At 57.6% G+C, this 24,821-nt stretch overlaps 8 protein-coding genes across 8 annotated transcripts; 4 read left to right on the top strand and 4 right to left on the bottom strand.

The window, feature by feature from the left end:
• Positions 1-75: 75 nt before the first annotated feature.
• On the top strand, positions 76-3,140 carry B0H64DRAFT_414134 (uncharacterized protein; the record flags this gene model as incomplete). The annotated part of the gene is made up of 6 exons (XM_062805012.1): positions 76-291; positions 454-507; positions 899-1,078; positions 1,141-1,327; positions 1,380-2,543; positions 2,623-3,140. 6 exons carry the CDS (start codon positions 76-78, stop codon positions 3,138-3,140), a joined length of 2,319 nt encoding a protein of 772 aa, XP_062663482.1.
• A 795-nt stretch (positions 3,141-3,935) lies between these two features.
• Positions 3,936-6,100, bottom strand: B0H64DRAFT_421384 (uncharacterized protein). Its single transcript, XM_062805530.1, has 2 exons — positions 6,005-6,100; positions 3,936-5,808 (listed from the first exon to the last, which is right to left on the bottom strand). Exon 2 carries the CDS (start codon positions 5,798-5,800, stop codon positions 4,091-4,093), a length of 1,710 nt encoding a protein of 569 aa, XP_062663481.1. The 5' UTR covers positions 5,801-5,808; positions 6,005-6,100; the 3' UTR covers positions 3,936-4,090.
• A 217-nt stretch (positions 6,101-6,317) lies between these two features.
• Positions 6,318-7,208, top strand: B0H64DRAFT_3633 (Tim10/DDP family zinc finger-domain-containing protein). Its single transcript, XM_062801796.1, has 2 exons — positions 6,318-6,474; positions 6,585-7,208. The coding sequence occupies exons 1-2, from the start codon at positions 6,377-6,379 to the stop codon at positions 6,763-6,765; spliced, it is 279 nt and encodes a 92-aa protein (XP_062663480.1). The 5' UTR covers positions 6,318-6,376; the 3' UTR covers positions 6,766-7,208.
• Positions 7,209-7,405: 197 nt separating this feature from the next.
• Positions 7,406-10,194, bottom strand: B0H64DRAFT_369275 (uncharacterized protein; the record flags this gene model as incomplete). The annotated part of the gene is made up of 2 exons (XM_062802015.1): positions 7,406-9,908; positions 9,971-10,194. 2 exons carry the CDS (start codon positions 10,192-10,194, stop codon positions 7,406-7,408), a joined length of 2,727 nt encoding a protein of 908 aa, XP_062663479.1.
• Positions 10,195-10,988: 794 nt separating this feature from the next.
• On the top strand, positions 10,989-12,875 carry B0H64DRAFT_3586 (CTLH/CRA C-terminal to lish motif domain-containing protein). Its single transcript, XM_062801652.1, has 3 exons — positions 10,989-11,249; positions 11,331-11,464; positions 11,530-12,875. The coding sequence occupies exons 1-3, from the start codon at positions 11,111-11,113 to the stop codon at positions 12,604-12,606; spliced, it is 1,350 nt and encodes a 449-aa protein (XP_062663478.1). The 5' UTR covers positions 10,989-11,110; the 3' UTR covers positions 12,607-12,875.
• Positions 12,876-14,235: 1,360 nt separating this feature from the next.
• On the bottom strand, positions 14,236-15,837 carry B0H64DRAFT_3580 (uncharacterized protein). Its single transcript, XM_062801632.1, has 3 exons — positions 15,518-15,837; positions 14,979-15,450; positions 14,236-14,928 (listed from the first exon to the last, which is right to left on the bottom strand). Exons 1-3 carry the CDS (start codon positions 15,652-15,654, stop codon positions 14,437-14,439), a joined length of 1,101 nt encoding a protein of 366 aa, XP_062663477.1. The 5' UTR covers positions 15,655-15,837; the 3' UTR covers positions 14,236-14,436.
• Positions 15,838-18,031: 2,194 nt separating this feature from the next.
• On the top strand, positions 18,032-19,948 carry B0H64DRAFT_437161 (uncharacterized protein; the record flags this gene model as incomplete). The annotated part of the gene is made up of 3 exons (XM_062806225.1): positions 18,032-18,102; positions 18,165-18,213; positions 18,293-19,948. 3 exons carry the CDS (start codon positions 18,032-18,034, stop codon positions 19,946-19,948), a joined length of 1,776 nt encoding a protein of 591 aa, XP_062663476.1.
• Positions 19,949-20,383: 435 nt separating this feature from the next.
• Positions 20,384-24,742, bottom strand: B0H64DRAFT_447957 (AAA domain-containing protein; the record flags this gene model as incomplete). Its single annotated transcript, XM_062807033.1, has 2 exons — positions 24,256-24,742; positions 20,384-24,196 (listed from the first exon to the last, which is right to left on the bottom strand). Exons 1-2 carry the CDS (start codon positions 24,376-24,378, stop codon positions 20,384-20,386), a joined length of 3,936 nt encoding a protein of 1,311 aa, XP_062663475.1. The 5' UTR covers positions 24,379-24,742.
• Positions 24,743-24,821: the final 79 nt, after the last annotated feature.

Genomic DNA, 24,821 nt, shown 5'->3' with positions numbered 1-24,821 from the left:
CCCTCAAAACCATCTTCTTCTCGAATTCATCGTCATCCCGAATCCATCATCATTCCATCGCATCTACTCTCTACGATGGCTCGAAGATCGAACAAAGGCCGCAAGGCCCAAAATGCTGACTCCAGTTCCGTTCTGCAGTCCCAAGAAAATCAGAAGCCGAAGAGACAGACCCAAAGGCCCAAACAACAGCAGCAGAAGAACCAGTCGCGGAAGGGCGGTCGCAAAAACAAGAATAAAGCGGCTCCAGCGCCCAAAACCCAAACCGCTAAGCTGGACCTCCCCGACCGCCACGTTCGTCCGAATCGACAGGCCAAGGAGAGCAACGCCCAGAAAGGCTCTAGGAAAATGAACAATCCTCAGGTGATCAGTCCTCAGGTATGTTTGGCTTTTTGGTTTCACATGGCATTTTCCCCCTCTCTCTGTTCTTCAATCAAGCTCACTAACGTCCCATAGACACAGGTCCCAGAACCAGGTGCGAGGATGCCGTGGGACCTGGATCCGAAATACGTAAGTGACCGTTCGTCCATTTGCTTGACACCATCCTCCGCCACCTTCCAAGAAGCTGACCAGACCTTATTTGAAGCCCAAACCGCTAACCGATTACTGCGCTTGGGGCTATGACCGTCCCGTCTATCATTCAATGCCTGGCCTTAACGTCGAGGTTGAATGGACTAAGGAGATGGCTCGAAGCCGTAAGCGCCAGCTTCGCTTGCCCTCTTCTCAAATGGCGGGGGAGGAACTGCAGGCGCTACACGATCGGTACTGGCAGGCAGGCGAGCCGGACCTGTTCAGGGCCAGGCTGGCAAACATCAACCAGTCCGGCTCACCCAAGCTCTTCATCGCGGTAAGTTTGATTCTCTAGGGGGCTACCGCAGCAGCCGTGCTGACCCTATTATAGAATTCGGCTGTCGATGCTGGTAGGATCACCTCGGTGAACGATAACTCCATTCTGGTCCGGCTCCTGCAAGTCTCCGAGCTTAGCGGCATGATAATCGATTTGATTAGCCCCAGCGTCCGTGATATCACGGCACTGGCCATGTCCTGCAAACGGGTGGCCGCCTGTACGCGGGCCAAATTTGTGCGTCCTATCCTACCCCCTGAATGCAATCCCTAGCCCGCGGTGCTAACGTTTATGGGTAGGACGTTTGGGACTTTAGAGGGGGCGTCTTCCCTACTGAGCCCTATGCCAAGAAACAAGACGAGGAGGGCCATATCATTCAGGGCGGCGGCTTTCGGTCCAACACCTTGATCATCAGCCCAACCTCGGACGAGCCGAGGTGCCCCAAGAAACCTTACATGACCGACTTCTGGCACATGATGCAGCTTTGTATGTCCTCTAATTTCACCGTTGGAACCAATGCTAACTGTGAGTTTGGTAGGCCGCGCTATTGCGCAAATACCATCGACGTTCCGTTCCATCGTCTTGGATCAGCTCCCCTTCTTTGACGTCGCCATGTTTGAGCTCATGATCAACACGATGCCGAGGCTGACGACAGTCACGATCACTCGGTGCTTGCTTCTCGACGTGACCAAGTTGAGGCCATTGCTCGGAGTCATCAAACGCCACCCGCGGCGCTTGGAAGACAGGCCGTCTCGTACGATGCCCAACGACCCCTGGGCCAAAATGCCCAAACAGAAGATGTCGGGGTTGGAGGCGCAGGCACAGGTTGAAACCTCGAGAAACAATGCTGGACGAGAGGGAACCCAACGGAGAAAAACACAGCAGAAAAAAACCCGGCAGGGTACCAGGGCGTACATCCGCCTGGACTTCTCGCCCTTCTTTTTTTCCGGACCTGAATCAGGTGCACGCCTGGGTACATACGGCGTGACTCATAATGAGCCGACGTTTAACACGCCCAAGGCCGTGTTTGCCTTGATTCTGCAGTGCCGGGACCTAGCCCGAACGGTGGGCATGGACCTGCTCAGTGATAGCTCGTCCTTTTGGGCCTTTGTTCGCCGGCTGCCCGGTCCCGACGTCCTCTGGGCCCTAAAGGCTCGGGAGACTCTGATGACCCGCGAGCATGAACTGGCCGTGGGCAAAAAGTCCGCCGAGATCATCTGGGACAGGTTTGCGGACGACCTCACGGCCGCCTTGACCGGGGACAACCAGACGCACCCCAGGATGCCCGCCACCATGGCGAGATATCGATCATATGAGATGACCGGGAAGTACTGGCGAAGTTCGGAGGAGTGCCGCATGTGCGGTTCGACCTACCCCGTGTCTCTCTTTCCTCTCCGGCGCGACACTTGCTGGGGATGCAAGATGGTGAGGTATGTCGAGATGATGGAAGACAGCCATCTCCGGCTCTGGCAAGAGAGCGCTCTTCAGCAATGGCGATCTGGACTTAATCTACCCAGGACGAACCTCAGGAAACTGCTCTCGTATAAGAAATCGACTTTGGATAAGGCTCTGGAAGATGTTCGGTGCGCGGACTGGGTAAGGGAGTACTTCCTCGACTTTAACCCCCCGCCGCAAAGCACGGCCGCGTACGACTGGGGAACCGGTACACCACCGGAACCATTGTACTGCCCTCCACCGCCTAGTAGTCTCAACCCGATCCGAGCCTCGATGGCTCGCTGGCGCTGGGATCGAGCTGCGGCTACCGCGGCCTTTGATTATAGGAAGGGGGGGTCCTCAGCGCAGCCACCCCTGCACCATACCGCTCAGCGCTAGTGACTCTACCGATCCCAACTACGGCGCTGAGGCGCAGGAACATTTTGAGAGCCGTTGGGAATGGACGGAACTGAGCGACAAGATTTTCACCGATATTTGGTTCCAAGAGTATCGAGACAAGGTGGCAGAGGATCGACTCGGTAACCTGCCTTCGAACATCACCGACGATCAACATCCCGCCTTCGAACGGGAGCTGAAGCGCGCTCGCAAGATGCCCGAGTACCGCAAAAGGGTCCAGGAGCGTGAGTGGCTCAAGCAAAACAAAGAGGACAAAACCTCGTACGCCACGCAGCTTAATCTCATCGAGGACTGCTTGTGGTCCATGTCGACGCTGACCCGCAAGCCTTTCAACCTGGACAAGCCCATACCCGACCCGGGTGTGGATCCGGTGGCGTACAATCGTCTACTGGATGAGCATAGTCGGATGAGCGGCTATGGCTTCAGAAAGGAGGGCTTCTGGCAGTAAGCCTGTCTATCGTCACACCACCATCTTCTGTCGTAGTGCGGGTTCTTCTCGACTTCTCACATTGACTGGAGGCACATGCATGCCTTCCAAACCACGGATTACTTGTGTCTTTTTTTTTTTGCGGCACTCGCCGAACAGATCTCACCCTTGTGGACAACCTGTACCTGTCCCTTTGTGTTTCCCATCTCTCCGGTGGAAGGGGAGGGGTGGTGGGGGATGGCCGGTAGAGGTATGCAGCAGGACGGAGGGTCCCGAGTCCGCTTTCTTTTCTGGCTGCTTCTCTGGCCGCTTTTCTTTTTCGTTTTTCTTTTCATTCCACATGGAGCCAGTCCTTTCGGCACCGGCATCGGCATAGTGCATAATCTGGCCGTGTTTCCGGCTCGCATACTTGCATCATCGGCATCGGCACTGGCGTTGGAGGTTGGTAAAGGCAGGCATCACATCACGACATGGCGCGGCGTTAGGTCCGGAGTTGGAGATCAGTTCACAACAAGGATGGATAGGATAACTAGGGAGTTTCGGGGGGCGGGAACATGAAAATTGGCGTTGGTATGGTATGGGATCGGGGGGAACGCGATGAATGAATGCATGGATGGATGGATGGGATATCTTGCCGCCGGAAGCCACTTTGCTTTGCTACTTAGTTACTTTGGGATTCAGTTTCTCCCCTCCCTATTTTAGAGAGAAGTCTTGCCTTTTCTGTAGGACAAGTGCGGTTTACTTTCTTGGGGTCTCGATCTTGCTTCGTGTGTGATGGTATGATATGAACACGTGATCCAGCGGCCGAGATATCTGAATCATTTGACTCCACGGTGATGCTTCCGGGTTTTAACCCCATGGCTTTTCGTGGGGTAATATCAATAAGGGGGTATCTAGTTCTTTTGTATACAAGCGCAGCTGATATAAGTACAAAGTCTTACACTGACGCACATACATCACCACCATCACCATCACTCCACTCCGGTAGAAGATGCCTTCCCCTGTTTCTCCTCCGCACCCGGCTCCAGCACCACGTCCTCAACTCCCTTCCCAGCACCAGCAGCAGTAGCGGCAGAAGACAACCCAACCACATTCCTCAACGTCCCAAAGCTCAGGCAATCCGCAATCCGCCCCGTCCCGCTGAACAGCATGACCAGCCTCTCTACACCACACCCCCAGCCTCCCGTAGGCGGCAACCCGCTCGCGAGAGCGCGCACGTAGCTCTCGTCGACAGCACTCACGGCATCTCCCGTGTCGGCGGCGGTCTTTGCGGCGAGCTGCTCGGCAAACTTGCGGCGCTGCTCGAAGGGGTCGTTCTCCTCCTCGTACATGTTGGCCAGCTCGCGGCCGGCCATGAAGAGCTCGGTGCGGGCCGACACGGCCTGGCCCGTGCGCGGGCAGGCGAAGGACTTGGAGAGCGGCGACATGCAGACCGGGTGGTGGGTGACGAAGAGCGGGCCGTGCGCGGAGCGCGGCTCGATGTAGGTCGCCGCTAGGTGGTCGAGGAGGTGCGGGAGGTCCGGGGTGGTGGTGGTGGTGTCGACGGGGATGTTGTGCTCTTTGAGGAGGGATAGGAGGTCCGGGAGGGCGGTCGGGGAGGTGAGCGTGGGGAGGGTGAAGCCGAGGGTTTCTTCGAGGGTGGGGATGAATTCGGCTTGTTGGAAGGGCCGCTCGAAGGTGGGGAGATCGATGGGTGGGAGGGAGGTGAGTTTGGTGGAGACGAGGGCCTGGCAGTGGGCGGCTGCGCCGCGGATGAGGTCCTCGGTGAGGGAGATGAGATCGGAGAGGTTGGCGTAGGCGTGGTAGAATTCGCAGATGGTGAATTCGGGGTTGTGCGTTTGGTCGATGCCTTCGTTGCGGAAGGCTGGACCGAGCTCAAACACGCGGTCTACGCCGCCCACGACAAGGCGTTTGAGCCAGAGCTCAGGGGCGATCCGGAGGGAGACATCTCTGGATACCGTTTTGGCGGAGACGGTAAAGGGGCGGGCGCTGGCCCCGCCGGCATCACCAGCCAAGATAGGGGTCTGGAACTCGAGAAAGTCTCGCTCGTGCAGAAAATCGCGCAGGTACTTGGTAAGGTAAGACCGTAGCCGCAGGATATCCCTCGTCCGAGGATTCACGAGCATATCAATGTGCCGATGCTGCATCCGAGACTCTTCGTCGATGAATTTGGTAGGGAGTGGGATCAGACCCGGGGTCAGGATCTCGGGGAGGTGCGTCGCCTGAATGGTGAGCTCGCCAGTTGGTGTCCGCGTGGCCTTCCCCTTGATTGATATGATATCCCCTCGCTTGAGCAGCGCGGCAAGCCCTTTTAACCCGGGGACGGTGGTCCCATCTACGAGCTTGCCAAAGTTGCAGACGCCCTGCACGCGCTCAAACTCGCTCCCTATGTCGAGGAAGACGAGCTTGGAGCTGGCGCGGCGGATGGAGTCCACGCGGCCGTGCAGTGTCACATCCTCTTCGGCAACGGCGCCCTGCTGAATACCGGCGTACTTCTCGCGGAAGTCCGGGATACGCATGGGCGGGCCATGGTGACGGAGGCGGGGGTATTTGAGGGCATTGGCCTGCTCCAGCTCCTGCTGCCGGGCCAAGTGGAAGAAGCGTAGGTAAGCCGGGTTGGGCAGACCCGCGGGCTTCCAGGAGTACGGGCGCAGGAACTGGAGACGCGGGGTTGGCCTCATTGCATCGTCTGGTAGTAGAAAGCAAGCCAGGTTAGCTGGTGTTGCATAACGTAACATGCAAAAAGAGACCACGAGGGGAAGTAGATAAGTCAGAAAATAGGCATTTTGATCATACGCGCAAGCGCGTCAGTCGCAACGGTTCTTGATGATGCGGTTCATCATTGGAGTCTACATTGGGAAAAAAAAATAGGAATCGTTACTCACAATTGTTTGGTGTTCCTCGAACTCTGAGAAGTTGAGGTTGTCCCAGGTTGGAGACAAATGCAAAGTTGTGCCTGGAAGTTTAACTTTTTGTAACTTTTTTGCGGGGATGGATCCCAGAAACCAGCCAACCAGCGCTGCACAATGGCCATCTTGGCACTCATTTGGTGGTTCTGCCGAGAATGTCCCGGGCTTGGCATGACGAGCAAAACCGCTGCGTTCACATCGAGATCCAAATCCAGGCCTTAAACAGAAGCCGACAAACGACAACTACAACACCAACTAAATCCCTTAACTAGCCATCACAGACCGGCGCAGCGCAAAACAACCCTCTAATCCGACACCATCACCAAAAATACCCCCCCAACCGCCAAAATGTCCTTCCTAGGCCTCGGCCGTCCGCAGCCCACCTCCGCCGAGAAGATCGCAGCGGTCGAGAACGAGCTCAAGGTGATTGCCGAGATGCACACACGGTAAGCTCACATCTTTCCCCCCTCCCGTTTCAAGATCCCAACCCAGCTCCCCCAATCCACCACCCCACCCCGGCCACCTCAAAAAAAACTAACACACAACCCCCAAACAGGATGCTCAAAGTCTGCACGTCCAAGTGCGTGGACAAGTCGTACCGCGAGGCCGACCTCTCCAAGGGCGAGGCCGTGTGCCTGGACCGGTGCTCGGCCAAGTTCTTTGAGGCGCACACGACCATCTCGGAGCAGCTGCAGAAGGAGGGCGCGGCGCGCGGGTTCGGCGGCGGGGGGATGTAAACTCTGTCACCCTGCCGATTGGGTCGCTGGGGCTGGGGCTGGGTGGGAATGGATGGGGATGGATGGATGATACATATACAGGCTTCTGATCCTGGGTGGAGGGCAGAGTAGAACCAGTGCCTGGTCGTTTGATTGGGTTTACCCTCCTTTTTTGGAGGCTGGCCTGGTGGAGGTGGATGGATTTGCCGAGTCGAGTCGAGCGTGTACGGATATGGGACGGGACAGGACGGGACGGGACGGGGCATGGAGCTATGATATCTCTGTTGTTTTGGGCAGTTTTACTGGTTCTGGCTGGCGGGTACCTAGATGGTCTGCGGACCGATGACGATGGCCGGGTCTGCGGTTTGGGCTACGGCGTGTACAATAGAACCGACTGAACACGGGAGGAGTAACTAGAGGTCCGGTGAGACCACGGATGGGGCGGGATTGTAACCATGGCATCTCTTCTCCGCTGGCGCGCCGACGCTATTTATCACTGCTTGGGCTATCCAATATCGCATCCCATGCAATGCTCCCATAAAACCAATGCCACTGCGTAATGCAACCCTCTCTAAAAACGCCCAACGCCATCCTCCAACCCACTGTTACCCACCCGACCAGACTGTCGACCACCTATCCAGTACAAAACCCCCGGCAGCTCTCACCCTCCCCCATTTGACTGGACGGCGACCCCCCTCGTGATATTCGGCCCCGTCCCAATCCCGGTCGCGGTCCTCACGAACCAGTGCACCCAGCTCTCCGTCTCGAGCACCTCCCTCAGCTCGTCAGCCCGGCGCTCGACGTCCTCGACCTGGGCCTCGAAGTGCGCGACCCCGTCCTCGACCTCGTTCACGCGCGACACGAGCGCGCCGATCTCGTACTCCAGCTTGGCGGCCAGCATCTCGACGTCCTTGACCGCCTCGGCCAGGCGGCCGCGCTCCTCGGCCACCAACTCGCCGCTGCCGTGCCGGGCGCGCTGGTACGCCTCCTCCATGGCGTCGTGCAGGGCCTGGAGTTCTGTTTGCTGGGCTCCGAGGGCCTGGTCGAGTGCGGTGACCGCTGAGAGCTTCCCCGACGCCCAGGGCGCGAGGCCCGTTTGGATCCGCTGGAGGCGTGTGTAGAGGCTGTAGGACAGTTCCGCTTGTGAGCGCAGGCTTGCCAGGTCGTTGGCGCCTGGCTGTGTGTCGGTCAGGGTAATGAGGTCTTCCCAATAGAGGATGGCGTCCTCGGCCGCGCTGAATGACAGCCGTCGTGGGTACCGGGCCTCGCCGAAGCGGCGGTTGAGGGAGGCGATGCAGTCGATGCTGCGACGACGCTGCAGGGACAAGAGCGGTCCGTCAGAACTCCGCTCAATGGCGAGGACGGGCCCCTGCAAGTCTCCATCGGCCACAACTGAGCCCGGGGCAGAGACATTGGTACTGCGGACGTCTTTCGCCATCTCGGCGAGCGCGCACTCTAACCTGTCCTTCTCCTCGAGCGTTTGGAAGGGCACCCCGTAGGGTTGGGCATAATCCTTGGCGGTCAACTGGTCTCCAGTTTCGTCAACACAGAAAGTAGGTATTGAAGGTGCCGACTCAGCAGTTTCGCCGTTTCTTACGGCGGGGGGATAGTCTTCCGGCCTGACCTTCCATGAGAAGGTTTTGCCAACGGCGACCGGGCTCGTCACAATAGCTGATGACTGGGCCAGCGTCGCAATACTCGGGCTAGAGTACCCGCTCATGGCCGTGTCCGGGGTCTCGTCCTTAGAAGGCCGGCCGGCGTGCCCTCTTCGGCTGCCGCCAACAGCGTCCCTAATGCGCCCCAGCCCCGAACGGGCGTCGTTCACTTTCCCGGCGACGCTCTTGAAAACGTTCTTTCGTAGGGCATCTCGGTCGCCACCAGGAGCGTCTGCGCCGATGGGCAAGGAGTTTGTTGGCTGGGGGGGAGGGCAGGGTGCAGGGGAGTCTTCTTTGTTGCTGGGTTCCGGCTCTTCCTCTATTGGTGCTGATTGTGTTCTCCTGCTTCCCACTTGAGGGCTTATTTCGTCTCTGAGCTCCTTTCCGAACGCTGATGGGGTATGGTCATGCTCGTGGTCCAGAAGGGTCTTTTTTGGCTTTCCGTGCCAGAGGAATTTCGAGCGTTCTCCGGAGGCCAAACTGATGACCTTGTTTAGGTCCAAAGTTTCGATGTCTCCGATGTTGGCCTTGTCTCGGCCGCCCACCATACCTATGACCAGCTCGCCGCGCTTTCCGCCTATCTCGGCCATTGTGGACTTGACGGCCCTCTGTACACCCCATCCGCCGTCGCCTGCCGCTGCCTTGGCCGTTACGCCGTGTAGTTTGTGTAGGGTTTGCCGGTCAAGGCGGCGCGTCCTTTCCAGCCTCATGGCCTTTTGGAAGGTGCCAACGCCTTTTTTCGTGCATTCAATATCGAAAACATCCTTGGACACCGGAGCACCCCAGTAGCTGAGCCGATTCCTTGAACCCAAAAGGGTACCGAGCAGGGCGGCGACTGTGGTTGGTCCTAGGATGCCGTCTGCCGGCTCGATGTTGAAGTACTCGGTGCCGATCTCGGTCCACCAGTCGTTGATGGCTTTCTCCGTGACGTCGCAGAGCAGACCGTCCATGTACTCCTGCTCAAGCATGCCGAACAGGAAGAGGGCCACCTGACATAACTTGACAAGCTCGAGGACAGCGTCGACGAAGGGTATCCTATCGCTGGTCTTGTACATTTGCATGAACTTGGCTCGGGTGGCCGATGTTGGCTCTGTCAGCGTGAGACCGGACCGTCCCGAACAGCCCAGCCGCTTCAAGTCCTCGTTGACGATGAACTCTTGGCGATGCTTCCGTATGTCGCCTTCTGGTACGGGAATAACAGTTAGGGCGGAGGGGAAACTGCTGAGGTTTGTGACCATGAGCTCCCCAATTTCGGTTTCCTTGGGCCGTGCGTGATATTGGTGGATGGCTCGGAAGTAAACCCTCAACCTCGGCGACCAGTCCCTCTCGTCTGCGGGCACCTCCAACACGCCAACGACCACCGAGTGTCTCGGGTCGCCCGTGTAGGTGGCAATGACGAGCGTGGGTGACTGGCGCGAGCACGCCCACTGCTCGACCAGGTAGAGCTCGTAGCCGGGGAGGACATGTCTGCGCTCGACAACGGCAACCAAGGGATCGCTTTCTAAGAACCTACACAAGAGCTGTTAGTCGCCCTGGGGGTGTGCGCTGTTGCGTGATCGAATGAAGCCTACTTGAAGGCGACGGGATCCGGGAGAACGACACGGCGCCGACCCGTGCTATGGGTGGCCGGAAGAGGAAGAGCGCTGCTCATGGCAGCGCCGTCCGGTGTATCTGGCGCGGCCGACTTCGCATTTCTCTGGTGGTTGTGATACGAAGCTGTGCGGGCCAGCGTCAGTTCCTCTTCCCGGTGCGCCCTTGGATCTACGGCGGTCGGGAAAGAGAGGCGGAGGGACATGATGTCGGGTGCTCCGTCGACGTCAACAGGGCAATTGAGCATAACAGGGACCCAGTAACGGCGCCCCGGGGGGGTACATCCATGTCAACGGCAGGGACCACGGCCAAGTTAGCGAAACACAAAGCGCCAAAGTCCAGGGCCTATCGTGGGGCTAACAGGAGCGGTGAGGGGAATGATCGGGGCAATATGCAATATGCCGCACTGTTGGGTTCAGAGGGACAAGGGACGAGATGAAGACTTCCACGAGTTTTGCTGTGCTGCTGGAAGCTACCTAGAACGGCAGTCGCACCCCAGGATGGAATGGTGTTGGTTCACGGGCGCAGGCAGGCATGCAGGCATGTGATGCAATGCCGTCTGTGGGATTCAAGGCCCTGGGGGCTAGACCAACACCGATTTCTGCGCATTGAGTGTACTGTGTATGGTACTCGCAGTGTATTATAGTACTGTACTGTACTCGCCAGGTATTTTACCAGACACCGCCAGTGGGCTTGGGATGGAAGGACCTGGTGCTTGCAGCGAGGGACCCGACGTCATTTGAGCAGCAAATTAGCGCCTGCCATCCAAGCGCGGCGCCGGAACTGCAGGCCCGCTTGCAGAGCCGAGCGCTGGGGGGGAGGTACCTACCTATGGACCGATCTCGATTTGGCCAGAGCAATGCAGTCCACAACGTGACAACCCAGAACTGCACAACGAACTTTGAACTTGGATAAGGTCAGGCGTCACCACAGAGGTCCGACCCCGCCGGCGACAACCTACCAACCCACCTTCACCAACATCCCTTACTCTACCGCCGGCAAGACAATGCTGGGCGCCTTTGCGCCATAGCCCACTGTTGCACCGCACCGTGCGCACCTACCTACCACTCACGGACTCGAGGACCTAAGCATCCGACCACCCGAACACCAAGTTTATAACAATGGAGGCAAAACACAGGCTGGAGTCCCTCTTGGACGAGCTGTCTAAAGCGAGCAGCTTGCCCAGGCTCTCATCAGCTGTCAGCGATGTCGACCAGGTCATCGAGCTGCTCAGTGATGCTCGGGAGCGGATCGCCGGAGGTTGGTATCCCCGACCCCCCCCCCTCCTCGTCCTCCCAGACGACTTGATGGAAAGCAGGCCACTGACATGGGCGCCACCAGCCATGGACCCTCATACGGCGAGTCTAAACATGACGAAGCTTCAGAACCCTATCAAGTTTGCGTTCGGGAAAATCAACGACGACCTGAAGGCGGCCTCGTCGTCACACAAGAAGGTTGGAAGGTCGTTAGACAAGGCATGTACCCATTCCCTCCGCCCCAGCCGCCCTCGTACGAGGCTCTAACATGCGTTCGCCTCCAGCACTTCCCGCTTAAACAATTGCCCACGGACGATGACGGTATGGAGGACCGTCTACCTCTAATAAACCGGGCCATCGCCATGCACTTGCTGCGAGAGGGCCAGTTCACAGTCGCCTCGACCTTCATAAACGAAGTCCAAACCAAGACCCCACCAGCCCCTCCTTCCACCTTTAGTGAACCCATGGACGAGGACGATGACGAGGACGAGGGTGAAGATGAGGACGAGGATGAAGAGGCCGCTGAAACCCACACCAACACGAATGGATCTCCGGTCGCCCCCGACGATGACGATTATGACCTTTCGTCTCTCCACTCTCAAGAACTCCAAGACAAGTTTGCCGAAATGTACACAATCCTACAGCAGCTAAAAGCACAGAACCTGCTCCCCGCTATCGAATGGGCGCGTTCGAACTCGGCCGAGCTCGAAGCCCGCGGCAGCAATCTCGAGTTCGAGCTCTCCAAGCTTCAATACGTCTGGCTCTTCAAAGGCCCTTCCGTCAACAACCTCCCCGACGACGAACACAATGGCCGCCCGGGCGCGCTCGCCTATGCCCGCCAGCACTTCGGCCGCTTCCAAGCCCGCCACCTACGTGAGATCCGACAGCTCGCGGCGGCCATGGTCTTCGCCCCCAACCTCCCGGACTCCCCCTACCACATGACTTTTGCCGCCATCTCCACCGCCTTTACCGATGTCGCCGCCTCCTTTACCCGCGAGTTCTGCAGCCTGCTCGGTCTGTCGGCAGAATCCCCCCTCTACCTCGCCGTCACCGCCGGCGCCCTGGCCTTGCCCCGACTCATGAAATTCATGCTCGCCACCCGCTCCAAGGGCACCGAGTGGACAACTGCGCAGGAGCTTCCATTCGAAACACCGCTTCCCGAGAGCATGCTGTTCCATAGCATCTTTGTCTGCCCAGTGTCCAAGGAGCAGACGACCGAGGACAACCCGCCCATGGTGATTCCCTGCGGCCATATGCTGGCACGCGAGACGCTGCAGAAGCTGTGCAAGGGTAACAGGTTCAAGTGCCCGTACTGTCCAAGCGAGGGGCTGTTCAAGGACGCCCGGAGGGTCGTCTTGTAGGGTGGCGCGGACTCGACGGGGGTAAGGGAGGTTGGAAGCGGAGTGGGCTTGGGGCATGACGCTGCCTGTGGCGACAGGGACCACCGACAGGGACCCACGCCTGGCCTGGGAGACGCAGACGTATCTCTCGCGCTTATCGTCGACCGGGTCTTCGATGGTCTTTTTCAAAATACCGACTCTTCCCGGGCCCTGGAGAGTCTCCTTCAGCCCGGGGGCGAGCCGGCGGACAGCGGCTTAGCAACGGCGACCTTGCTGCCCAACCCGGAAACGCTGCAGGGCGTTTACAACACGCTGGATTCGTGGGACGCCTTCTTTGCCTACCAGGACGCGGTGCGCCCCGGGAGGAGGCCTGTGGACTCTGGTTTGGAACGGCACCGCAGCTCGGACGAGGCGAGGGTTTACAGGGATAGCCAGGAGTTTGGTGATTCCGAGGCAACGGAGACGGATAGCGGGCGTGGCTCGACGGACGCGGTTGATACCGAGCTACGGTTTCTACGCTGGGGGGTCGGCTGGAGACACGGGACCGAGTTGGACGCGGATGTCGATGACCTGGACGTTGCGCTTTACGTGCCCACGTTGGGCGAGTTTATGGTCCGGTATGCGGGGGATATGGCCACATTGGAATCACCATCGGAATCGGAATCGGGGTCGGGATAGCGGGTACAGGGTGGTTTTCTTCTTCTTTTTTCTTTTTATCAGCGGCGTATTTTGCCTTTAGCAGCAACGGGGAGGATGGATGGGTTCAGGTGTATAACGAGTGGTTCAAGAGTTTTTTTTGCTCCCTTTTTGGGGGTATTTCGGGATTGTTTGGGCTATGGGCGGGGCATGGAATGGTTTGGGTGAGCTCACAAGAGTATCAGTAGCGGACAACGGTAACGGAGTCAAGGGCAAAGAGGTAGATTGATATCAATTGCTATACTTTGAACCAGAAAGCTCCGAGTTAGACTCTTTATGTACTACGTACCTATGTGCTGTACGCCGCAGGGTGTTAGGACCCGATTCTCTAACTTCACTTTGTCGAGACAGAGATAGCGTATCGAACTGCTTGCTTATTCAACCAAGCCCTTCCCTTCTTATTAACAGTCACTTCGCCAACAGCCATCACGACCAATGTACTTTGTACATGCATTTTAACACGTCCCGGCTTCGACCTGCTCTCGGATCTACCCCCTCATACATTCTTCATTTACCCATCCCCACCCTCCCAAGGTAGTCATCATCACCGTCTGCCGGGCCAGCCAGCCGACGAGCAGGCGAAGCGTGCGGTTCGATGCAAGCGCACAAGTCCTGATAGCCGGGCCGGGGGAAATTCCCATCCCACAACAACAAATTCAATTGGAAGCCACCGACCGACCTGATTGTGATCCAGGCTAAATCCCACCCTCGAAAAGGAAAAAAAAGAAACAAATGAGAAAAGAAAAAACGCCATTCTCCCCTCCGCCTTCCAACGCTTTCTGTGCCTCTCCCCGTGGGGACGGCACAGCAATGATGTGCTTGCCAAAATATGATAAGATAACGCCTGGGATCGTGTTCTTGAACACGCCGAAGCTTACAGAAGAAAAAAAAGGAAAAAAAAAAAGAAATCACAAAAATCAATGTGGATATCTATGCCGGCCAGGTGTAGCCATGGTGTTCCGCTGCTGACAAGTGAAACAACCTAGGAAATGCCTCTCCTCCCTCGGCCCTCTCTTTGGAGCTGGTGTTGTTTTGTTTCAGACTCCGGAGTCGTCGTAAATTTCGTTATTGGCGCAGGCGAGATGCGCCCCGCCCTATTTTCGGTTTCCACCATTCAATTCCGTATTACTCCCTCCCTATCATCTAGATACTCGCTTAATCGATGGTCATCCGAGTGGGCAGCGCCGTCTGCTGGTCGTTCATCTGGTACGAGTTGGCATCCTCCTTCTCCGGATCGGGGGCCGTGGGCCTGAGAAGGTGGGCCTTGAGCCCGGCGCCGAAGTTGCTCATGCAGATGAAGGCATTGATGATGGTCAGAATGATGAGGATGATGGTGAGCACGGCGAATGCCGTCAGTGACCGCCTGACGGCGTCGTAGTCCTGGCTGTGGCCCGGCTGGTAGATGCGCACCAGCTTGAAGAAGAAATAGGCCAGGCCACCGAAGTAGAGAAGGATGACGAAGGCGACGCCGAGCCGGTTCTCACGCCGGGTAAAGAAGGCGGCGCAAAGAAGAATGGCGATGGTGATCGGGATGGCGGCGACGTGCAGGCCCAGTTCGAGGTCGTTCAGGCCGTTGACGATGACGAGGAACTGCACGGTGAAGCCGAGGAAAAAGAAGAAATCGAACTTCAGCAGGGCAATATAAATCTGCACCTTGTTAGGACATGGCGTTCGCATACGTGGTCGTCTGAACTCACCTGATAGTGCAAGAAGCGCTTCTTCATGCGGTAGTCGGCACCGATCTGCTTCAGGATATCCCAGGCAAACTCTCGGTAGAGCTGGTAAGCGAGGCCACCCATGATGGCAGTGACGACGCCCACCACAGCCGGGACGGCAATCAGGAAGGGCCTGCACAGCGCCCACACGTTCCTGTCTTCCTTATCCGGCTTCAGGGCGCCATTCTTCAGGAGCGTATCGATCGAACCGTTGATTTGATCGATCTGGAGGATAGCGTAGACGAAAATGGCCAGGTTGGCCACGCATAAGCCGATGATCTGAATGGTGTTCTTGAGCCGCAGGGCGTCCCATGTGAGGAATAGGATGTAGAGGAAGCCGAAGATGAATAGGGTCAAAAAGGTCGGGATGGTGCGGTATTGTGACTTTAGCCTGTCAGTGAGATTCGACTCCTCCTGGTACTCCAGACTGAACTGGAATCTCCCAAACACGTATCTGCATCGTCATGTCAGTATTGCGTGGGTCTTGTTTTGTGGTTGCGGTTGGTAGCATGGCGACGTACGATTCGAAAGCGACACAGATTAGGGCCTGCAACCCAACGATGAGGAAGAAGAGCTTCGCCCATTTCGAGGCGAGGAACTCTGATGAAAAGAGTGGCTTCTTGCGCCCAGAGGTGGGCGGGACACCTGAGGCCATCATGGCGCTGTCTCTGTAGTTGTACGCCCCGTCAAAGCTCGAGATGGGCTGCGACCCGGCCAGATAGGACCGGCGAAGTTCCCGTTGCGAATCCAGGACGGGCGGTTCTGAATGCACTTTGGCGGTTTGATTTTGTGTTTGTCAAGCTTCTTTGTCAGTGGTTGTTTGCTTGGGTCGACGGGGCCGGTTGGTCGTCGAGGGTCGCTGAAAAGGGTTTGGTGGAGAGAGCAAAAGCTCGGGGGCGGTTGGCGCCTCACGGGGGGGATTGGTGGGAAAGCGAATGAATGGTGGTCAGAGTGTGGTCAAGCGCGCTTCTCTGCCGTCGCCGTCCGATTTTCGTCGCAGTGATCAAAGACGGGGCTCGGCTGGGTCAAGGGGGATTGTGCGTCGAATTCCGGCGGCCGAGGGCAGGCTGAAACACGTCGAGGAGCTGAGATGTTCGAAAGCACTTCGGCCACAAGGACTTGGCTTCTTTCCGGTCACGTTTTGCCGAGAGTCGACTTGCGGAGGCGGTTGGGTCGTTCGTGCGCCCGGGAAATGGCAGGGCAGAGTGGAGCTGGGAAGGATCCGATGAAAACGAAAAAGAGAGATTGGAAAGATGGCCAAATGGGCACCTCGAAATTGATAAACGATGGGATGAAAAAAGAGGGAACCAAGGACACGGCCCTGCGGGAGTGGGATGTTGCAGACAGGACTGGGGTGCTGGGGTTTGGCAGGTGACAAACGGGGCCAAGACAGGAACCAGGACTCTGGCGAGCATCAGCGAGAATTCCAAACAGGGGCTAGTTTCTCCCCATCAGCCTCCTGCAGAGCCAAGCTTGGCTGGCCGAGTTCGAGGCTGTGCCAGTTTGCCTACACTAGGTAGTTTATGCGGCCGCGATTCATTCAAAGCCTCCACTCTTTGTACAGAGTCTGTTGACGTCGTGTATCACTGTCTGTCGACCGGCCGGCAGTTTCGTGATCCCACCTTGGATTTGTTCTCTTTCCCTCCCGTCCCTTTTCTGATGTGAACAAGGCCAGGCGGCTGTCACGGTTTCGTCCGTATTTCGTTTGCTGCAGCGACTTGCACTGGCTCCACATGCCGTTTCGGACATGCAAACGGCTTTCACAGCCCAACCAACCATCTTGCATCGAGCCAACCGACCAACCAAGGTCATCATTTAGTTACAAGTATAGCTTTGCAGGCCTTTCCAACAAATCCATCATGATCATAATAACACGTCGAGCCCGCAGAGGATCGGCTGCTCCCATGGAACTATCCAGTCATTGAGTTCTGCGCCGTTCTTCGGCATCCCCAGCCTGTCCGCGGAGTCAGTCAGCCCTTTCAGCCCAGCCCCACGTGGGTCTGCTCGGCGAGTCGACCGGGGAGGATGGAGCTCGATATCCACAATAATCTGGAGGACTTGGGTTATTTTTTCGAGTGCTCGCACGACTCGCAGGACAGACAGTCTGCGGACTTGATTGAGGTTACTTCGTATGGGCCTTGCGATGGGCTCCGCTACACGCTGAAAGCAACACCGGGTTGGGAGGGGCGGCTTCGTTTTCACCGAAATCCATCTTGAATGCCAGGTTACCCTCCGCAGCAACTCGCGACAGGTTGAACCCTGAAGAAACCACGGCCTTGGGCTAAACAAGCGGGTCAGAATCCTTTGGCGGGAGACGCCGAGCAAAAGGCATTCATGCTGGCCGCATCACGGTTCAGCTTTCTCCGTGAGATGACGACAGAGGTGCGGACGATCGGACGCGCCGCAATTGATAACATTGCCCGTTTGTCGCAGCGATCGCTGTGCTCGCTGTGGTTCTGGGGCGCCACGAAAGAGCCCTGAGATGGGGAGCGGATGATCGGCGGGATTCCTGTCTGCACATAGGGCCGATCGCGGTGGTTCGTGGTCGATACGAAGTATTCGTGCGTCTGTCATTTCTTTCGTCGGTCCAAAGGTCGTGAGTCTCGAGTCATGGCTTGCTGCCGCTTCGCTCCTTAAAAGCATGGGAGGTGAAATAAAATCGATCATTCCGGGTTGTATAGAGGGGTGGGATGGAATAGCGAGTCGTTCTGAAGATGGGAAATTGTATGGGGAACGAAATACTTCTGTTTTAGGTAATCTGTAGCACTTGAGTACCTCCATTAGCTGGCCCGGGACATTCATACCTTGGGACGGGAAGGGAAAGTACTGCCCGTGTATGTACGGATTACGGCCGTCGCTGCGACATTGAGGTGCCAGGCTAAGTTGGTGGGGCATCCATCGCTAGCGGACCTTCTAGGCCCTGCCTGCAGGTGCCCATGACGCGCTCCATGGCGACCGAGCACGCGCCAAACATCTGGACCTTGAGTTACCTAACCTCAACCTCGACTCCAGCTCACATTCACCCCACCCTTAATATGGCCGAGATGGAGATAGACACAGGCGATGACGTTCTCAGGAAGGCCGCGCTGGACGGTTCTATGGACTAGTGAGTATCGCCCACCATGCCACAACTGCGACTCGCAATGGTGCTAATCCAGCATGCCACAGTTCGCTTTGGCCAGAGCTGCTCCCGACGGTCCTATCGCGAATCGAAAAGGTGAGTATCCCGTCAAGATCGATCTTTGATTTAACTAGCCTAAACTGGTCTTCTCTGGTCTGACAATGCCACTTTTCAGATTGCACATACCGAGTTCCCCATCCCCAATATTCCGCCCCCCGCCCAACCTGCGAGACCTCCCTCCCCACGCTTCCTCGCCCCGCTTCCTTCCTCCGACCCGTTTGATGCGCCAGACCAGACAGAAACATCGTCATCACAAGGGACAAATAAGGAGAATGCCGATCCATCTCTGCCCTCCGCTGCTGCAGGTGCTGGCGCTAGCACCAACGTTGCGTCCGCCGCGGTGGTAGGACCGGGCACACCCGCTCAGCAACCCACGCCGACCGCTTCCCTCCCGAAACCCATCGCCGATATGCTCGATGAGATTATATCCGTCTTGCGCACGAGTTTCCCCCAGTACCCACCGCACACCATTCAACGGCTATCCGAGCTAATCCTGCGCCCGCGCCAACACTATCGCCACTTGGTACCCTATCTCCACGCCCTCGACCGTGTTGTCCACGTAACCAGCGGCGCAAACACCTACCCGCTTCCCCCGGCCCTTCCCGACGTAGGCGCCATGTCCCTGCTAGCGAACGGCGCGGGCAGTGGGAGCACAGGGAATCTGTCTATCGACACAGCGGCGGCCAACAGCCTCGGGTCGGACGAGGCATTGGGCGGGGCCTTGTTGACGCCAATCCCCTGGCTTTCGAGGAGATCAAACGGGAGCGGCAGCGAAGACGGCAGTGAGGCAGGCGGCTCATCTCCGCTGTCCGCCGGTGAGAACCCCGAGCGACAGTTTCAGGCCCAACAGCAGCAGCAGCGACCAGGCGGCCATATCGAGGGTCGAGTGCGGACGGAAAGCACCGAAACTATCGAAGGGCCTAATGGGATTGGGAGCATCGAAACCGTCTCGGTGTCGGTGAACGGCATCCCGTCCACCGGCGCCGGCGTGGCCCTGCTCACCCAGCGCAGCGTCACCCAGGGGGAGCTCCTACGCCAGGAGCAGCGTGCCGGCCTCGTGCCGCTGAACCAGATCAACAGGCAACAGCAATCGCCGCAGCAGCAGACGCAGGGCGATTCCGACGCCACGGCACAGGAAGACGCCACCATGGGCGAGGGCGCCGACAAGGAGGAGGAAGAGACGCCCCACGTCCGGGGACCGGAGGAGATCGGCGCCGCCGACATGGGCCCGCAGAGCGCCGCGACGGCGAACTACATCGCCAGCGGCGGCAGCCCGATGGACGTGCAGGGTCTCGACGTGGAGGCGGCCGTCGGGCGGCGGGTCCAGTCGCCCCCCGCGCAGCAGCAGCAGGATGGCGACAACAAACCGGCCAGCGACAGCCGCGAGGGCAGCGAACCCGCACCGAAACGCGAGGCGGGTGACGACCTGGAACCCGAATCCCCTACCACCAAGAGGAGGAAGGACGACGACGAACCCGGCGCCCAGGAGAACAAGGACCAAAACACGACGACGACGACGACAGAGCAAAAGCCTGCCGACGGAAACGCCGCCCCCTCGGAACCAAAACGTGACGCCGAAGGCGACGTCGTCCTGCCGGATGCCGGCGCCGCCGAGGCGGGCAACGAGGGCGGGGCTGCTGCGGACCCCGAGAAGGGGCGGCCGGTGGACGGTACCAAGGGAGACGACGAAAAGGACACGGCTGGGAGTGGTGAAGGGGGTTCTGTTGTGACGAAGCAGGACGAGGCTGCTAAAGATCAGGCCGGTGGCTAGTGTGGCCCGGCTTTGCCGGTGGTCTCGGAGAAGGCACACGCCGCGCCGTCGTCGGTTGTTTTGCCTGCGCGGTGGGCGAATTGCGGAGCGGGATTGAGGGCGGTGGTGACGTCGTTGTTCGGCGGATGCTTTGGGAGAAGGGAATAGATTCGGGTTGGGTTCACCCGGCTCAGGGTTGGGTTGGTGTGTATCAGCGGTGCTTGTGTTTTAGGGCGCTGGATACAATACACCGCAGTGGTTAGTTGAACCGAGGACCGAGGGTCAGCAGAGCAGTGAGTGTCGGATACCCCGGGAACGAAGGTGTTGGTATCTCTCCATCTTCATTCATTACAAGCCAGACCCATGCGCCAATATCAACCATCAGCGAGAAATGCCAACTCCTTAAAGTACAAAAACAGGAGAGCAATATGAACCCCCCCAACCCGTGCTCTCTCCCTACTCCATGATCCTGGTAATACTCTCCCGCACAATAACACTATTCTGCTTCTCATCTCTCCTAACTCGGAAGAAGTCATCGCAGAAATCGCTGCACTGCATGTGTTTCAAAAACTCCTCGTCGTGGGTGATGACGATCAGCTGCAGGTTGCTCTGGGAGCGGCGGGCCTTGATGATGCCGTGCAAGCTCTCGGCCAGGCTGCGGATGTTGTCGCTGTCGAGGTTGGTGGTGGGCTCGTCGAGGGCGATGAGGCCGCAGTTGACGCCAAAGGACTCGGCCAGGGCCAGACGGATGATGATGCAGGCGAGGACCTTCTGGCCCGCGCTGCAGCGGCCGCGCATGTCCATCTCGGTGTCGCCCTTGACCATGGACACGCGGTAGTTGTAGTTGCGCTTGCCGCCGCCAGACCCGGCCCCGGCCTCCACGTCGGACCGGATCTGGATCGTGTCGATGTCGGTGCCCTGGTACGTGCTCTGCCACAGCTCGCCGATGGTGCGGTTGATCTCCTCCATTTTCAGGGAGTGGTATCGCATGATGGCGTGGTCAAGGGCAGCAGTCCCGTGGCCGAGGTCGTCGATGGCGGCCTTGGTGGTCTCGACCTTGATATGGGATTCCTTGTACTTGGCCTTGGCGTCCTTGAGCTCGATCTGGTATTCTTCATCCAGTCGCTTGAACTCTTCGTCCTTGGTCGTTAGGGACCCCACGAGGCGCTCCCGGTCGGCGGTGAGCTTGCCGCGGCGGGTTTCGAGGTAGCGGGCTTCCTGAGTGAGACGGTCGTAGTCTTCCTGAGCGTTGCGAGACTCGAGCTCGACGATTTCTTCCTCGAGGGCGTCGCACTCACGCAGGTTCTTGCGGTAGGTCAGGTTGTCGGCGATGTTCCGTTTCTTGGCGTCGCTGTTGTCGATCTCCTTGTTCAATTTGTTGATTTGAACTGTTAGATCTTTCATCTCGCTCTCGAGATTGGCGATCGTGGCTTCTAGGGTAGCAATGGCCCGCTGGTTCGAGGCCAGGTTTGAAGGACCGCCACGATCCAGGTACTCTTGGATGTCGGTGCTGACCATCTTGAGCTCGCTGAAGGTAGTGGCGATGGCATCTCTCTCTTCTGCGACCTTCTGCTCCTTGGCTCGCCCCTGTTGCCGAGCTTCCTCTAGCGCTGCACGAGCACTTGCAATCTCTGGCTCGAGACGCTCTACTTCCTTATCGGCCTCCTGGATGGTTTCCCGCAGGTGACCCTGCTCCTCCTTGTATCTGCGGATAGAGTCCTGGAGGCTCTTCTTCCGCTCCAGTTGCTGAACGGCACTGCTGATCTTATGCCTCAACTCGAGCCTCTCGACCTCGAGCTGTGCGGCCAGGTCTTTCAGGCGCTGCCTCTCGGTGGTGAGCTTGCTGAGCTTAGCTTGGGCAGTTCGGGTCTGCTCCGCGCAAGTGGTTTGCTCCTCGTTGATCTCGTCAGGACTCCGCATTGCAATGCTCGAAGACTGCTGCGACCTCTCCACCTGCCTCTCCGCCTCGATGATATCCTTATGCGTCTGGGATATCTTCAGGACGTTCTTGCTCAGTCCGTCAACCTCTTGACGCTTGTCCTCTGCTTCTCTGAAGGCGAGATCCTGGTCCTCCAGGCGGCGGACCAACTCCTCCCGCTGAGACGAGGCCGCGTCAATGTCTTTGGTTATTAACGGCAACTCAGTTTCAAGTCGCCGATAGCTGTCATACTGAGCGCGTACAGCTCTGAGAGTTTTGATCTGTTCAGTGAAGTGAACCTGGTCTTCCATTAATTCTTGCTTGTCCTCATCACTCAGCTTCTTCGCGATTTTGTCAAGGAGTTTTGACCTCGCGGTGGGCTGGTCCTTGAAATCCCGTTCGCAATAGTAGCACTTGTTGAACCGCACAGCCCGGTCCTTGATGCTCGCGTAGTGCTTCTTCATCTCATCGTAGAGCTTCAGATCCGTCTCCGTTTGGCTGAGCTCGGCCTCGATGCTTTCCATCTCCTTCGTGTAGTCCTCAATGGGTGGTGAGTCCGGGTTCCTCACGTCCTTAAGGGCTTTTGTGACGGCGCGGTTGCAGTTTTCTCTCTCCGTGGACAGCTTGCTATGCCGATCCCGTGCGTTTGAGAGTTTATACTCCACTTGCTTCAACTCCTGCTGAGTCGCATCTTTCTGCTTCCTACACTCGGCAACAACCGTGTTTTGGTGTTTGACTGCGTTCTGGAACTCAGTTTCGATAGTCTCTGGTTGCCAATCGTTCCCGACCAACGCCGAAAGTTGTTCGGTCCAAGTCTTCCTGAGTATCTCTAGTTCTCGCCGCCGCTCGGTTAGTTGTTTCTTTCGCAGGTCGAGCTGGGCTCGCTCGGATGCGAGTCTCGTGCACTCGACGAGCTCTCTGGCGAGCTTGGCGGTCTGCGCTTCGAGGTTCCAAATATCGTCGTTGACCTTCTTGATCTGCGCGTCCAAGTCCGCCCCTTGCTCCTCGGCCTTTGCTGTCTCAATCCTAGCCTCGAGCTCCTTCATTTCAGTCCGAAGCATGGCCTCGGCGCCCTCGTCGATATCCAATCTGCTGAGTTCGCCCTGGATAGTGGCCGATTCCTTGCCGACTGTGATGATGCGCTGCTTGGCCGATGCGCGATCCCGGATCAGCGATGCCTTTCGGCTATCGCGTTCCGTGATGACGGCAGACTTCTTGTCGAGCTCTTCAGAATTTTCACGCTGAATGCGCTCCAACTCGCGTTTCTTATCATTGAGGGTCTTTTGGATGCGTTCATTAAAGGCGGCGATCCTCCGGTCGTCTAGGTCCCCATCGTAGCCCCGGATTTCGTGGCGAGTAGCCGCCTCGTGGATCATACGGTCCTGGGTGACAAGCTGGCGCTCGTACTTGTCCTTGTCCGACTGGTGCTTGCCCTGCTCGGAGGCCTTCGCGGTATGCTGCTCCCGGGATGACTTGAGATCCCCCTGGAGCTCGTGGAACTGGGTAGCTTTTCTGTCGCGGTCGGCGACGGTCCTCTCGATCGTCTGCTCGTACTCATCAAGAGAGTTCTTTAGGACTTGGTCTGTGTCGGAAGATTCTTCGATGCGGCTGCGTAGCTCCTGGATTGCCTCCTTCTTGTACTCCAACTTCTCGGTCTTGGTCTGGAGATCGTTTACAATCCTCAGGAAACTATTGGCCTGCTCGTGTTTTGATTTGATTTTGGCGCCCTCTTCCGCCATTTGTTCTGTGAGCTCGTCGTACTTGCCCCGGCCCTCCTCGATCTCCCTCGTCAGCTGGCCCATGAGCTTGTTGACCTTGTCCGCCCTCTCCTTATTCGCCTTGTCCTGGTTCTCCTGCAACTTCAACTCACGGAGCTCCTCGCCTTTCTTCTTACGGAGAATCTTCAGGTTGTCGATGACCTTGGTGTACTTCATGGCTTCGAAAATCTCGTCGAACCGCTTCTTGAGGGCAGAGGGCTCGCTCATGGGCCACAGGGACTCGTCCTGATGGCAGAAGATGACGGTGTCCAGAACAGCCGGCGAAACACCAAGCTTCTCAGGGACGAGCTTGTCAAGTTCCATGACCCGTGTGGAAATGACGTGCCGCTCTCCATTGTTCCGCAGTAGCAGGCTCCCTTCCAGTGTTTTCTGCGACCTCGTGCTCTTCTTCACTATGAGCTGGACATTACGCGTCACAACGTAGGACTCGCCGACGGTCGATCGAAAGGATACTTTGACTTGGGCGCGAACATCCTTCTCACCAGCCAGTGTGGGGTCGTGGATGAAGGCGCCGCCCTTGCTGTTCGGGGGGAGTTCGCCGGTGGTGGCATACTTGAGGCATTCGATAATGGTCTAGAAGGGTGTCAGCAAAGCAACGGTGTGACTGAGATGGTCGAAAAATGAAAACCCACCGTTTTTCCCGAGCCATTATAACCAACGATCAAGGTCAGGGGGGTGTTAAACGCGATCGTTTCCTGGTGTTGCGGCCCGAAGGAGCGCACACCAAGAATCGAGAGCTTCTCTATCCTAGACATGGCGGTGCGACGGGGTGAGGCCCGAGCTGGTGGGGTCCAATTCCATGCAACCGTTTTAAAGGGGGAAAGGAAGCGGTGTTCCTGGGCCTCGGCTCTCGATGTCGATCGGATGCGAACGCGTGGTGCCGCGACACGGAGTGGAGGTTGCAAGCGCTCCTTCAACTCAAATCGCGAGATCACGGGACAAGGCTAGGCAGCGAAGTGGGTCCAACTTTAAAGACCCTTGTGGCCCGACCCGGCCGTGTCCGTCGACTTTCTCGCTAAGCTGACCGCTCTCTCTCATTGCCCCTTGAAAGGTGAACACCATGATTGGATTTGATAAAAGAACCGCGAACATACACAGTCATACCCTACGGCACCAGACGTAATCGTTCCCATCATGCCTTTCAACATCCTTCTTTCTCCCTAGGCATTCAACAACCATGAGGGCAAAATCGGATTGA

This window comes from Chaetomium fimeti (genome assembly GCF_033439085.1).
Source record: "Chaetomium fimeti strain CBS 168.71 chromosome Unknown B0H64scaffold_1, whole genome shotgun sequence".
Taxonomy (NCBI): Eukaryota; Fungi; Ascomycota; class Sordariomycetes; order Sordariales; family Chaetomiaceae; genus Chaetomium; species Chaetomium fimeti.
Note: the sequence above shows the minus strand (reverse complement) of the source record. Positions and strands in the feature narration are given on the sequence as shown.

What these genes read in the sequence shown, in the direction of transcription:
- B0H64DRAFT_421384 (XM_062805530.1), bottom strand. Translation starts at nt 5,800, where the DNA reads ATGAGGCCAACCCCGCGTCTCCAGTTCCTGCGCCCGTACTCCTGGAAG.
- B0H64DRAFT_3633 (XM_062801796.1), top strand. Translation starts at nt 6,377, where the DNA reads ATGTCCTTCCTAGGCCTCGGCCGTCCGCAGCCCACCTCCGCCGAGAAG. An exon ending in ATTGCCGAGATGCACACACG is followed by an intron (nt 6,475 to 6,584) that starts GTAAGCTCACAT and finishes ACCCCCAAACAG; the next exon opens with GATGCTCAAAGTCTGCACGT.
- B0H64DRAFT_3586 (XM_062801652.1), top strand. Translation starts at nt 11,111, where the DNA reads ATGGAGGCAAAACACAGGCTGGAGTCCCTCTTGGACGAGCTGTCTAAA. An exon ending in TCGGGAGCGGATCGCCGGAG is followed by an intron (nt 11,250 to 11,330) that starts GTTGGTATCCCC and finishes GGGCGCCACCAG; the next exon opens with CCATGGACCCTCATACGGCG. An exon ending in TTGGAAGGTCGTTAGACAAG is followed by an intron (nt 11,465 to 11,529) that starts GCATGTACCCAT and finishes GTTCGCCTCCAG; the next exon opens with CACTTCCCGCTTAAACAATT.
- B0H64DRAFT_3580 (XM_062801632.1), bottom strand. Translation starts at nt 15,654, where the DNA reads ATGATGGCCTCAGGTGTCCCGCCCACCTCTGGGCGCAAGAAGCCACTC. An exon ending in ATCTGTGTCGCTTTCGAATC is followed by an intron (nt 15,451 to 15,517) that starts GTACGTCGCCAT and finishes ATGACGATGCAG; the next exon opens with ATACGTGTTTGGGAGATTCC. An exon ending in AGCGCTTCTTGCACTATCAG is followed by an intron (nt 14,929 to 14,978) that starts GTGAGTTCAGAC and finishes AACAAGGTGCAG; the next exon opens with ATTTATATTGCCCTGCTGAA.